General features: G+C 40.7%; 1 protein-coding gene across 10 annotated transcripts in view; it reads left to right on the forward strand.

Annotated features, from left to right (window-relative positions):
- Window positions 1–13,136, forward strand: part of AHCYL2 (adenosylhomocysteinase like 2) — a 162,478-nt gene extending 149,342 nt beyond the window's left edge. For all 10 annotated transcript variants that reach the window (XM_036089312.2, XM_036089313.2, XM_036089315.2 and 7 more), the window contains 5 exons: window positions 6,190–6,288; window positions 7,982–8,050; window positions 8,157–8,235; window positions 9,518–9,638; window positions 10,065–13,136. In XM_036089312.2, coding sequence (XP_035945205.1) covers window positions 6,190–6,288; window positions 7,982–8,050; window positions 8,157–8,235; window positions 9,518–9,638; window positions 10,065–10,071 — 375 coding nt within the window. In that variant the 3' untranslated portion in view covers window positions 10,072–13,136. The remainder of the gene's footprint in view (window positions 1–6,189; window positions 6,289–7,981; window positions 8,051–8,156; window positions 8,236–9,517; window positions 9,639–10,064) is intronic.
- Window positions 13,137–14,110: the final 974 nt, after the last annotated feature.

Raw genomic sequence — 14,110 nt, forward strand, 5'->3', positions numbered from 1 at the left:
TCTCTCCTTCCCAAGAAATATAAACTGGAAGAGGAAAGAGAAGAGTCACCAGCCATCCTAAACAGGAGTGTCCTAGCAGAACTGTCCACAGTCTGTTCACTTACTAGCCCTATGATCTGTGCTTATGGATACCATAAAGCTTCTTCATCTCAATCATTTCAAATGATGATTTTCTTCCACTCAAGCTTGATACCTACTTACACTGTAAGCCATTTTATCTATCGCTTTGGTTCTCTGATTTGATTATATATTCACCCTAAAATTATCCAATCCAACATAACACTTGGTCCTACTACATCGCCCAAGTAATAGTTAATAGAAGTATTATTTATTTCTTTTCAGACTTACCAAAGTATCTCTCAGTTTGACTTTCACTCTGGTTTTAAATTTTTATGGCATTTTTCTGGCACAACTGTATTTCTCTCTGGGTAAATGGCTCAAGCAAAGCATGCTTTCATCTGCCCTGAGGGCTGCTCTGATTGAGCTTCAGCATTGCCAGGTAAGGATCAGTTGATATATTGAGAGTCTGTTGGATAATATCTATTTTAAATGGTTTCTCTTTTTAACTGTGCTCTATTCTTCTGTTATTAAAAATAGCTGGAAAAACAACCTAGCAAAGCCTACTTCTACCCCTGAGCTTTCTGAGTGGCATGGCTCCATTACTTTTGTCTTATCAGGTTATTTTCCTTCTAATGAATAATTTCTTTTTTCAGTATTGAAATTTAAATACTGAATGGTTTTGGTGTGGTTTTTTTTTTTTTTTTTGGTTAAGTTTCACTTATGTGCCATACTGCCCTTTTACTAAATAGTCAAAGATATTAATATTTCTAAAGCTGTCTAGCACATGATTGTCCTTTTCCAAATTAATCTGCTTAGAGAGCCCCCAAATGGGAAAAGCTTAAGGGAAATAGTCATGCTCTGATATCTAAAGAGAAATCTTCTGAGTAAGGGAAGGGGGAAGGAATTTTCACTCCTAAACCCTTCAGCTCTTAAATAAAAACAATTCCAAATGTAATTGTGTAATTTTTATATTTTTACTTTATCTCATTTCATCCTCTTGACTATCCCACAAGGCATTATTCTTATTCCTGATTTTCAATTGGAAAACCAAGAACTTAAGTCCATTGTTCAGTCATATACATTGATTCAAAAATGAAATTGGAGCACAAAATTAAGGTTTTTTTTTACTTCCAGTCCAGTTTTTGTTTTGTTTTGTTTTCCTGTACATTGTACTATTACCTCCTCATGATTTCTAGGTAAGCTTTGAATTGTGATGGTAATCTGTCCTCTAAAGCAATCCAGACATAAGTAATCTCTCAGGATAAAGGCTAGGAGACTCCTCTACCTTCAATCATAAATATTTATTGTGTGATTGCTATATGCCAAGTGCTGTTGTAGATGCTTGGAGTCAGTGAACAAAACAGGCAAAGATTCCTGCCCTCAAAGAGCTTACATTTTAGAGGAGCTTGAGTAGCCATGTGGATTTTTAGGTGAAAAACATTTTGTGAACAGTCAGAGCAAATGCCCTAAGGCAGGAGTGTGCCTAGTCTGTTTGAGGATCAACAATGAGGCCAGTGTGGTTGGAGCAGAATGAGCATGGGTCAGGGAAGAGTGGAAAATAAGGTCAAAGAAGGAATGAGCCAGATCTTATGGGGTCTCATAGGCCATTGTAAGAACTCCTGATTATAGTCTGAGAGAAATAGGGTGCCATTGCCAGATTTGTAATAATCTGACTTCTATTTTAAAAGGATAACTTTTATTTTAAAAGGAAAAGGATCACCCTGGCTGCTGTGTTGGTCCTAGACCTAGTTTTGCAGGTATTGCTAGGTAGCTCCCTATATCTGGCCCTGACACTAGCCAAGGCGCTCTTCGTGCTCTTCTTTGCACAAGGTATATGACTAAACTAAATGATCCAGAAAGGGAGAGGCTCAGAAGGGCTTCAGGAAAGTTAAGTCACTCAGCCTTTGGTGATAGTGTCACAGGACATAGAAAATGAAATTTAAGGAAATAGCAAACTCAACTAATAACTGAAACCAGAATGTTCATTCACTATTTAATTTGTATTGATGATTGGTCTGTTCTGTGCTGAGTATTTATTGGCTGAAGAAATAGTGAAGAACATCCCTGCTCTTGTGGCACTTATATTCTAGTGCAGGACAGACAATAAACAAATAGTTTCATCAGTTAGTGCCTAGTATTGAAGAAAAACAGCAAGGTGGGGACATTGAGAATGATATTTTAGTTAAGGTGATCAAGGAAGGTCTCTTTGAGGAGATAACATTTGAACAAAAACCTGAATGAGTTGAAGGAATAAGCCATCCGAGCATTCTATTCAGAGAGAATGGTGTGTAAAAGACGCTAAGGTAGAAAAGTGCTTGATGTTTGAGGAACAGAAAAGAGGCCATTGTGGCAAGAACAGAATGGGCACAGGGATGAGAATAAGAGGCAGCTAAAGGAGGGTAGTGGGTTATGTAGGTGTTTGTAGGCCACAATGAGGACTTCGGATTTTATTCTGGTTATAAGGGAAGCTGTTGGAAGCCATTCCATGGGTACCTGGCTGGGTCAGTCAGTAGAGCACGCAACTCTTTTTTTTTTCTTTCTTTTTTTTTTTAAAGATTTTATTTATTCATTCGAGACACAGAGATACAGAGAGAGAGAGAGAGCACGAGCAGAGGGAGAAGCAGAGGGAGAAGCAGGCTCCCCACTGAGCCAGGAGCCAGACGTGGGGCTCGATCCCAGGACCCTGGGATCATGACCCAAGCCGAAGGCAGACGCTTAACCATCTGAGCCACCCAGGCGCCCCAGAGCACGCAACTCTTGATCTCGGTCCTGAGTTCAAGCCCCACGTTGGGCATAGAGATTACTTAAAAAAAAAAAAAAGAGGAAGCCATTCCAATGGGAAAGTTTAGACCAGGTGACTGACAAAATCTGATTTGTTTTAACAGATTACTCTGGCTGTGGAATAAAGAAATCACTTCTGGAGCTTGAGTAGTGATAGGGACCATAATAGGAGGCTCTCTCAGTATTTCCAGTGATAGAAGGTGGCAGCTCAGATGACGTGGGTAAGCAGTGGAGGTGATGTATTGTGAAGGTAGGGCAATTGGGATTTGCTAAATGGCTTGGATGTAGAGAGTGAAAAAGAAGAAAGTCTCTATAAGTTATCTCAGTGAAACGGTGAAAGTGAATGATTCAGTAAATTTTTCCAGATATTTTTAGCAACCAAAAATGTAAGGGTTTTTAGTTTTTTGGGTTTTTTTTTTGGTGTGTGGGAATTTATAGTTTTACCTAACCTTGAGATGTTGACTGCTGCATTTCTAGAAAGGAATATCTCGTCAAAAGAGTTGGTCATTTAGAAAACTGCAGTTTTTTCTGAGAGATATTAATGCTATGACTACTTAGGGAACCTGTGATAAGGATTGTGCTCTTAGCTGCCTTTTGGCCATGTCTTTCTTTCACACGTTTCCTTTTCTCTTGAAAACAGACCTGCCTACCCATATGCATCACATAGATGGCCAGTGTGATTGTAAGCTTCACAATTCAAGTGGCTAAACCATTATGTATACATACTTTAAAAGTTTTTGCCAGCAAAAGAATTAGAACCTGGGACTTGCTATTGACTCTGCACTTTGCAGGACTAGAACCACAGTTGTTCTCCCTGAAAAAAATTGATATGCACTATCCAAAATCATGTAATACCAATTTGTGCAAGCTAATAATTTACAGTGAGATGTACCCCTTGTTTGGGAACATAGTCACAATAAGGAACCTTCTTCCTGGTAGATTGCTTAGTGATTATAAATCAACAGAAAAGACATTGGGATGTTTTTAAGAGAATTTTTTTAAGATTTATTTATTTATTTGAGAGAGAGAGAATACATGTGCAGGGGGAGGGGCAGAGGGAGAGGGAGAAAGAATCTCAAGCAGACTCCGTGTGGAGCTGGATTCAGGGCTGGATCTCGTGACCCTGAGATCATGACCTGAGCCAAAATCAAGCATCGGGTGCTTAACTGACTGAGCCAACCCAAGCACCCCCTTTAAGAGAAATTCTTACAAAACCGTGCTGGTCATAGGAAATCCTTCTCTCAAGAAGTGTAACTCCGATAAACTTACTAGGTTATGGGAGCTGCCTGGACAGTGCTAGAGATAATGTGACTTAGTTCCTCTTCAAACCCTGTTTTAACTGACCTCAGGTCTTTTGCTAGCAGCACAGCCATTCCAGTGTTCCAGCACACTGCCTCAACAAAGCATCGATCATTTTATGATGTTCATAAGAAGTGTCCCTTCTTTGATTCCACCATGTCTTTTTCTCCCAGGGAAGACTTCCTAAGACAGAAGACTCCTTTTATCATGGTGTCACCTTTTTACTCCCAATCACCAAGATTGCTTGTCCTCTGGAAGATTAAGAGTGTGAGACACTAAGAACCTGAACTACTTAAATACCAGTGTCACCAAGCAATATCTTTTGGCTCTACATGGTTATTGCCCTCCATGTTGTTATTTCTAAAGGCTAAGGGATTTACTTTGTATATCCTTAACTTCCCAAAGTGGTCTATTTGTTTAAATTCTTTTTAAACAGTGTTTATTTATAAAAAAAATCTTAATTCTAACTTTAAAGTAATACTTGCTTAGTATAAAAATTCAAGCAGGGTAAATATGTTTAAAGAAGGAAGTAGAACATTTACAAAATTGGGGTTCTAGTATATTGTTCTGCAACTTTATTTTTTCACTTAACAATAATGAATGGTTTTCATGTTAACACATACAAATCTACTTTTTTTATATAAGAATTGCATAATATTCCATTGTATGAGATTATCCGGATTTACTTAGCCATTCCCTTACTAAATTACATTTTTTGCTATTATAAATAACACTGGATTGAACATTCTCGGGCACTTACAATTCTGAACTTGAGCAAGTGTTTCTATAGGATGGAGCCCTAAAGGTGAAACTGATTGGTCAGAGATTAAGTACATATAAAAATTTGTTAGCTACTACCAAATTGCTCTTTAGATAAAGATTGAATGAAATTATGAAACTTGAAATCTCAAGACATTTTCTATTTCTCATCTACCTAATAAAGAAATGGTCTAGATCATTAATATAGTCCTAAATATACTGAAATATAATTATGTCTGTCTTTCCCACTAGATTGGTAATGAAAAGATACAGTCCCTGTCCATAAATAGCTCACAGTCTAGTAGAGGAGTCCACAGTCTCATCTATAATAGTGTCCTTTACTACATTGCCTGGAATATAATATGTACTCAGCAAATGATGATTGTATAACTAAAGTGTTTCTCTATTTGTCTGAAAACTACTGTTTGGCAGAACTTCTCAATTTTACCAACTGAGCCAATGGATGGTTTCAGAATATGGACTCCCTTTCTATTTTAGGCATGGCCTATTGGAAGAAGGAAGTTGTTATCTTAAGTCTAAACCCTGTGACTGTTACTTGATTGCTGCTGTTAATAAACTTAACATTTCTTCTCTTGTTCTCGGAATATATACAGAAATGGAAGGAGGGTGAGCTGTTGGGAGCTTTACTCTGCCATTAAGCATTTCTCTAAAGGCTACCTCACATTTGCACTTAGGTCACGAAGCTTCTGTAACTTTAGGGTGACCCACCATCATTGAGAAGGTGGAACCTGGGACATGAGGACATGAAGGCAGAACCTTGGGCCCCAGCATGCTATATTTAGGACAACCAGCCTTCTCTAACAAATCCCACTTAGCTCTGATCCTCCTTTTTTCTGTTTCTCTTCAGCACTTATGTATTCTGTTTGCTCTGTATTAATTTGCACTTGTTTGCATGTTGCTTTATAAGTATTTTAAAGGCTTTTTCCCCCCTCACATATGCATTGTTTTGTGTCCCCAGCTAAAGTATGAGCTTTTTGAAGGCAGAAACCATGTCTGTGGTTTCTTTTGTATTTCCCATAGCACCTTATACTGTGCTCAGCAGTACACTATATGTTGTGGAATGACATCCTGAGTGATCTCTCCCTGGCTGGGCCTAAGATTAAATTCCCCGAAATGGAACAGTCCTAACCAACCCAGGACAGGTATTCTCCATCTGGCATGTTGGTTGCTCCTTTCAACTTGCTATTTGAAATGGCTCCCTTCAACATCTTTCCATCCATGAAGTGGGACAAGTCATGGCTGATGATGTGCTTGCTGTATGTGTTCCAGGCAAGTCTGCGGACACCAGAACTGACCTGGGAGCGAGTGAGATCCCAAGTTGACCATGTAATATGGCCTGATGGCAAGAGGATAGTATTGCTGGCAGAGGTAAGACCTGAGACTGGTAAGAGAAATTCACCCCTGACAGGAGAGACTGCAATACCCAGGTCCCCTCCTCCACATGTTCTCTTATATTTTCAGCTCCTCTTTAGTACAAGCTGAACTACTTTACCACTGGATGTTACATCTAATTGTGAAAGATCTTTTCATTCAGCAATTAAGAAACTATTTTGGTTCCTTACTTTTCACCAATTATCCTGTCTCTCTGTGTCACTCCAAAGGTTGAGTCAGATAATGACTATTACTGTGGAAGAATTAACAGATAGAACCAATGCCACTTTGACTGATGCTTATAAAGAGATAATGTCATTTGTGGGATGGCTTAATCAGTAAGCACAAAGCAGATATTCCTGACAGTTACTAAACTGTCTTAGGCAAGCTCTGGGAAGGTCCTGTCTTTGCTGATAGATTCCATGTTTTTGAGTGACCATTCCTCTGAATTGAGCCAGATGTGTAGTAGGTACCCAGCTATATATGGGTTGTGTGATTAATATTTCCCCATCCTCACTTCTTCTGGCTCAGACTTATTCTTCATTTTCATTCCACTTAGCCTTCCATGTCAATGTTTGGCCACTTTTCCTTTCTTGAAAGCTTCTCTTCCCTAGTCTTAGATTCCTGACAGCAATATTGATGTGCCCCCTGTTCTGACCTTGATAGTTTCTCTTCTTTGGAGAAAGATACCAAAATAACAAGAGATTAATAATACTTTCCTCGAGTTTTGATACTCTGTCAGTTTTCTTTCCTTTTTTTTTTTAAGTAAAGAAACTGAATATGAAAATGTAAACGATAATACCATCTTCACCTAGGGACCCTTAAATTTATGTTTGAGTATCCTTACTCTTCTCTTTCTCTTTTTTCAACTTATCCCACCTTCTCAAATACTTTAGGGCATCTGTAAAGGGACTGGATTATTTCTTCACAAGAAAGGAGTGTATACCAGGGAAAGGATGGGCAGGTTGTTAAATATTCATTAATTGCTTTGATATCAGCCAGCTGTCTGATGACTTGTTTCCAGTGGCCCTGGGAGGTCCCATCTAGTAATTTTGGTGACAAAAGCAAGCACCACAGTTGGTTTTGGCTACTATGTTTGAGCAAAAAAAGTGGTCAGGCTTCCTGGGAAACAAAATAGGAAAGGATAGCATTCTCCAGTAGTCTCTACCTCTTGTATTCTCTGAGTCACCCAGTAAAAATACAAGGCTACCCTTGAATTCAGGAGAACCAAACTAAGGAAGAAGCACAGAAATCATCACAGCTTCCTAAATCCAAAAGTATCTCCCCTCACAACCTGGAGGTGTTGCCCTTGGATTTGACTACATCCTTGTTTACAACAGTCTTCCAAAGGAATGCCAATACCTCAGAAGGAAGATATTCTGTTGTAGAAAGTAGAAAATTCAAGAGAAATATGCCCTTCCTTGGCATAAGCCTCAGTATCATGTGACCATCTCTATCACTTTTTACATAATCCCAGAGATCTTTTATCTATTACCTTCATCAAATTTTCCAGAATTTTTTAATTCCACTTAAATGTCAATCAATTCATTCCTATTCATTGAACCCCTGCTTTTTATCCAGCAACGATAGTTGCGAGGTATTTGGAAAATGGCAGTTGTGCTCGTCCCTCACTCCTCAAAGGCTAGAGACTTTGTCCTAACCCATCTGTGTCTTAACCCTTGCTCTCTAGGGCCGTCTGCTGAACCTAAGCTGCTCCACAGTGCCTACATTTGTGCTCTCAATCACCGCTACTACTCAGGTAGGGCCACCAGAGGGGGAAAGCAGTGGGCTGGAAAGGGTCATTAGACCATCAGGGTTTCACTTGATATTATGGCACATCAGCATCCATCTCTCTGCTTTTCTAGGCTCTTGCCTTGATAGAGCTTTACAATGCTCCTGAGGGTCGTTATAAGCAGGATGTCTACCTGTTGCCCAAGAAAATGGGTAAGCATGTGCTCTTCCATCCCCATCCTTACCAAAGTAGTTCAGAGTCAGAGGCTAAATGAACTTTGGGGCGCTAAATTTCTTATGGATAGGGGGAAAAAATGATGTCTGTATCTTGCAAAGTAGGAGCTAGGATTCCTAGGTTCCCTTCCTAGTGGATTTATCACATTTTCCACATGAGTTGCCCTATTGAAATCATTACATATTGCTATGACTTGGTTTACCTGCCTGTGAATTTTAAGGATTTTCTGTCTTAAAGTATCTTATATGCAAGAACCTCAAAGGAGAAAAAAAATCTTCCCCTAACAAAGAGGACTCATCTTCTACCTTGTGACATCTGACTTATTCCATTTCTAGGCTGCTACATAGCCCCTTCCAGACTTTCCTCAGACCAAGAAAACTTCTCATACTACATCTTCTCACTCTGACCTCATTGTCCAGGCCAAAGGAAAGACTGCATAGCTTCTGTTAAGACTAGTTATGTGGGTGTTTCATATAAGAGAAACATTAAACTGTCTTGAATTTTTAAAGAACCTGCCTCAAGCACCTGAACTAATACAGTGTGTTTATAAACTCCTGAGGCAAAGATCAGAGAATAAATCAGCTTCTAGTTTTGTTCTGCTTTAGCCCTAGATGCATAGCAACTGTTAGAAGTTGACGTATTTTCCCTTTAATATATCCTTTAGAAGGATATAAAAGAAATAGAACAGTCTATGTTTTGACTGAATGTATAATGAAGTTAGGAAGACCAAACAAATACTTAGAAAATTACATGAAATTCTGAATAATATGTATTCAGGTAATAGAATGTAAACAGAAACCCATAAGAACTAAGGGTACTAAAAGCAAAGCAAACAGTGTAGTGTCATTATTAGACATTCCTTTCCAATATCCTCAGGTGTTCGTTTTTCAGAGTAACCCGAAGTATAGAGTGTAAGGCAGAAGTGAAGTTTGAGCTTCCCATTTTTTAGTCCCCTGCTACCCCATCCTTTTAGATGCTAAGGACTATTGCTTCTTTCATATCTCCCTTCCTTTCTGGGGAGAAGGAAAGCTTCAAGGACGAGACAGCTAGCAAAAAAGAAGTGTTCTGGCTTTGAAAAACACTTGGCTTTAAACTCAAGCAGCTACTCCTTAGAATTCTGGGCCAGTGAGCCAGTTGAGCATTTTTCTTTCAGTTCTGGGAATTAGAAGGTATCTTCCAACTTTTTAAGGCCTAGCCTGGAGAAAACAGCAAGACAAGATGCATGAATGTTTATACCAGGGCTTCTGTGGTCTGTTCCAGATGAGTATGTGGCGAGCCTACACCTGCCCACTTTTGATGCCCACCTGACAGAGCTGACGGATGAACAGGCCAAGTATCTGGGACTCAACAAGAATGGGCCCTTCAAGCCTAATTACTACAGGTGCCTTGCCGCCGCCCCCCCCCCCCCCGCCCTGAAAACAGGGAAGCCTGGGTAGAAAAGAGCTTTCTGCACTGGAATTGGACTTTGCATCTTTCACATTTACATGAACTCAGAAAAATAAATCTACTCCCCCTCACTGCCACCCCCAAAGGACTCTTTGAGGCCTTCTCCAGACACTACATAGTGTTCCCTTTTCTGAATTTGCCTTTTTCCATTTCATCTTCTTGATACGATTTTTACCTCTTTATGGAGAAATGCTGGTCTTTTTCACTGATGTGAAAAAGCACCGCCACGTATCTGCCCTCATCCTACACTCCAGAAAAGTCCCTGCCTCCCTGCTGCTATATACCTTTAGGTGGGCTCTTCATGTCCCAGCATCCTCACAAACTGGTAACATCACAGTCTCATCTTTCTTTCTCCCTCTAGGTATTAAGTTCCTGTAATTCAAGCCAGAAGAAGTTTTAAGGAATAGAACTCCAAGTCTTTTCTCCACTCCTATACAGGAAAGAACCCAGCAAGCTGCTTCTCCAATCAGCTGCCCGCCGTGCTCACCCTATATGTTAGGTTATTTATTTATTAAAATCTAGAATCCTGTGCCTGTTGCCTTGGCCCAGAGTGTGGTTACTGCCCTGAGGGCTGTGAGAGCCACAAAGGACAGGCTGAGGAAGGAAAGATATGGGGTAATCCTTCCCAGTGCATCTTCTGCATCATTCCCCATTGACTTGGAATCCTCAGCAGTGGTCATTTGTCTCTTGTCCAGGTTCAGGAGTTAGTCCAGGGATTCCAGACTCCTTGTTCTCTGGGGTTTTCTGGAATAAATTTTCAGCAGCGGCCTTTCTCAGCTTTGGCCCTTCCCCAGGTGAGGCCTTTTGGAAGCCACTGAATTAACATGGCCTGGGTTCCCAGCCTTGACCATCACTATCACTGCCTTCTTTATAAAATGACTAGGAAGGATGGAGTGTTATGGCTTCAGCAAGCTACACCAAGAACTTAGCTATGCCTGTGCTTACTGGGAGTCTCCTTCCTTACCCAGGATCCCTTTCTTCCTTGAATATTCACATCTGTTTTAACACTTTCTGGTTCCAAGAGGGATGTGCCTCCATTATTTCCTCAGCAGCTCTGGTGTTTGTCAGACATTTTTTTTTTTGCCATCTTTGTAACCCACCTAACCTCTGCCCAGGAGGTGAGGGCCAGCCCCACTGGGGCCCATAGTTTTACTTGTCATTTAACTGAACAGTTTCCCGGGAAGTTCCCTCTAGACTGGCACTGTCTCAGAAAAGGAGAGCTTGTTGTGAAACTCTGCTTCCTGAAATTTCCTCTTATTGCCTAAACTGCTTTTGAAAATGAGCAGGGAAAGATGTACTTTCCAATGGATTTGGGGGTATAGGGCTTTGGAAGTGGTACAGGCCATTCACGCCCACAGCCTGACATTCTAAAGAAGCAGAATGTATTTGTTTGTCTCCTGGGAAGGGCTTTGCAGCTTAACTGGCTAAGCTACACAGAGATGACACTGTAAACTGTGTCCAGATGATTAAAGCTAGTTTGACTAGTTTGAACCTGCTCAGACATTCATTTCTTTGGCCATTGCCATTGATGAAACTGACATCTGGTGTCTCCATGACTTAGTCTGTGGTTTTTCTTCTCTACTGGGATATATTTTTATATTCTTACCTCTTCCATCTTAGGATTCTATATTTCAGAGGTGGTTTCTTGAGTAACTCCAACATTACAAAAAACTAGTAATGTGAGCAGCCTGAAATTTTACGTCCCACGTAAGAGTTGGATACCTTTTGGAGACTGACCTGTTGGTCTTAAGGGTTTCATTGGGACCAGACTGGTTCTAAGAGTTAAAGTCTGGAGTGGCCCTAGAAATCCTGAATGAAGCGAGTCTCTTTCCCACCTGACAACCTTCTTTAACACTCTCAGGTCTGTTTGTTTGTTTCTTTCTTTCTTTTCCCATTTTTTTTCCTACCCTGGTCTGCCTCATAGTCTCACGACCAAGGTGACTCAAGGAAACACCACCAGACCACCCAGGATCACTATAACCTTACCACCCTGATTCTCCTCTCCTACCTCCACCTTCTTCAACTTCTCCTTGTCTTCACATATACTTTCAGAGCTAGTCTGGAAGTGACCTTCCTTTTGAAGGTAGGGAGGTGGGCTTTGGGTAAATGGCTATTTGCCTCATTAAATAGTATATAGCCGCAGCCCATAACGTCTGGTTCCTCAGAGGCTGTATGTCTTAGCACATACTGGAAAAGTGCCACATACACGGCTATATTCTTTCATGAGAAAGATCATAAATGCTGAAAATTCCACTAGGCCACTCAGTTCTTCCTTTTGCCTACTCAGTTCTGAGTTTTGTATTAATTAATTGGATCTCTTTTGTACAAAGATACAGATCTTTGTAACTCATATCAAGGGCAGGTTCCATTAGGCAGATATTTGAACTCTAGCCTGTTATGTTCTTAAGCCAAAAATCATAACCTGCTGTTTCTCAGTAAAGCCTGGCTTTCTGTGGAGGAGGAGCATCACTACGTACTGATCCCGACAGAGCATACCCTGCCTTGCTATAGTAAAGAGACCCATTCCAAATAAAAAAGGAGCCAGCTTAGGCCTCTAGGTTAGGTTGCCAGTATTGTTGCCCATGGTGAGGTATTTGCCTCTGAGTTTCAGATGACCTCTTTTCCTTTGTCTCTGGGGACCCCATGTCAGCAACCATTAAGAAGTAGGAGGCCCAGGCCTCCTGAGTATCTGGGTTCTACCTTAATGTTGGAATTTGGTCATTCCCTCTACCCTTGGAATCAGAACAAATGTATCTTTTTCCCTCAAGAAGATGAGATGCATCTTAGGTATCTGGAAACATGGGAAAGAAGACTAATTATCTGTTTGTATATGGCCCTGGCAGGTAGGGATACTTACTGTTTTCTCTACGATGAATTTGTGCTAGTTTTCAAGGTCTTTTTTGCCTTCTTAATGGAAAATCAGGGTTGGTTTTTTTTCTCATTAAAAAAGAAAAGAGGTATCTGGTCTACCTTCTGTCTGCCCTCCTACCTCCTCATCCTACCCTCCCGTATGAGCACGGTTCCCCATGGCCACATACTCCTGCAAAGCTTTTTTGCTGCTTGGCTTTTCTCTGAACAGATCTGAAATTGCTGCTCCTGTGGTTTTCTCAAAATTAACTTTGTCATGGTTTTAAAAAAAAAGAAATCAAAATGCATTGTTGCATTATGCTTTTTTAATAAAGGAAAATTATGGAAAGAAAATAGGCAACACCAGCAAATTATACGTAGACGATAAACTAAACTATATATATAATATATATATTATATATATAATCATCTAGTTCTCATTGTCATCTTACTGAAAGGAAATAAAACCTCTAAGGATCGCCATTTCTGAGAGGCTCTTGGAAATCTTTATGTCTAAGTGATTGTATTAGATCAGCAATAATGACTATGTAATCTCAAAAGATAAATAAAATATTCTTAAAATGGATTCTTGAGAGTATTCCTTGCTTCTGTGAACTACGAATTCAGAGATGAGAGATGTTTCTGGGCAACGGGCTGGAGAGCCTGCTGCAGGGCAAGGATGTAAAAAGCATCTTACCAATAGGCTACCAAAAGCAGCTACCAATAGGCATGTTTAAATGGCCTTAGCCTTGGGTCCCTTATGCCATGGTGGGCCATTCCACTAATATCTTACCCCCAACCTGCCCCCTGGTTATGTGTGTAAAGAACCTGCTTTCTCAGAACCATCACCCTGGAGGGGCAACTAGGTGGCTCAGTTAGTTAAGCATTTGCCTTCGGCTCAGGTCATGATCCCAGGGTCCTGGGATCAAGCCCCACATCTGGCTCCCTGCTCAGCAGGGAGTCCGCTTCTCCCTCTCCCTCTGCCCCTCTCTGCCCCCCTGCCCATGCTCTCTTTCTCTCTCTCTGTCTCTCCCCACCCCACCACATGCGCACACACTTTCTCAAATAAATAAATAAAATCTTTTTAAAAAAGAAAAGAAGCATCACCCTGGGGAGTTGAGAAGTATAGGCCTAAGGCAGAGAAACATCTGGTTCTAGGTCCCCCAAATCCTCTCTGTGCTGCCCTTAGCTGGAGAGCACAGGAAGCCAGAATCCATGGTTTGGGATTAAAGGGCCCTGACACCCAGAACCTGACTATATCCAACCAAATGGAAGAAATAATCTGGCAGAGTTTTGTCTCCAAGTCAGCTTTTGCCTGACTAAATCAGTAACTAGAAGATTAAATCCAACTGCCTCTTCTTTCTCAACTGCCAGTAGAGTGGCCATTTTTGAGTAGCTTTCTGATAGCCACCTTTCTTAGTTGACAGCCTAACCTAGTTCTTCCTGTATGCAAGATGTTTTCTTCCCTCTCAGAATCTTCTGCTACTTTGACTTGTGTTTATCTAAACTAAGAGCTAAAATAGTCGGGGCAGTTGGTAATGGCTCAAAGCTGGTGCCACT

Source organism: Halichoerus grypus, chromosome 12 (genome assembly GCF_964656455.1).
Source record: "Halichoerus grypus chromosome 12, mHalGry1.hap1.1, whole genome shotgun sequence".
NCBI lineage: Eukaryota > Metazoa > Chordata > Mammalia > Carnivora > Phocidae > Halichoerus > Halichoerus grypus.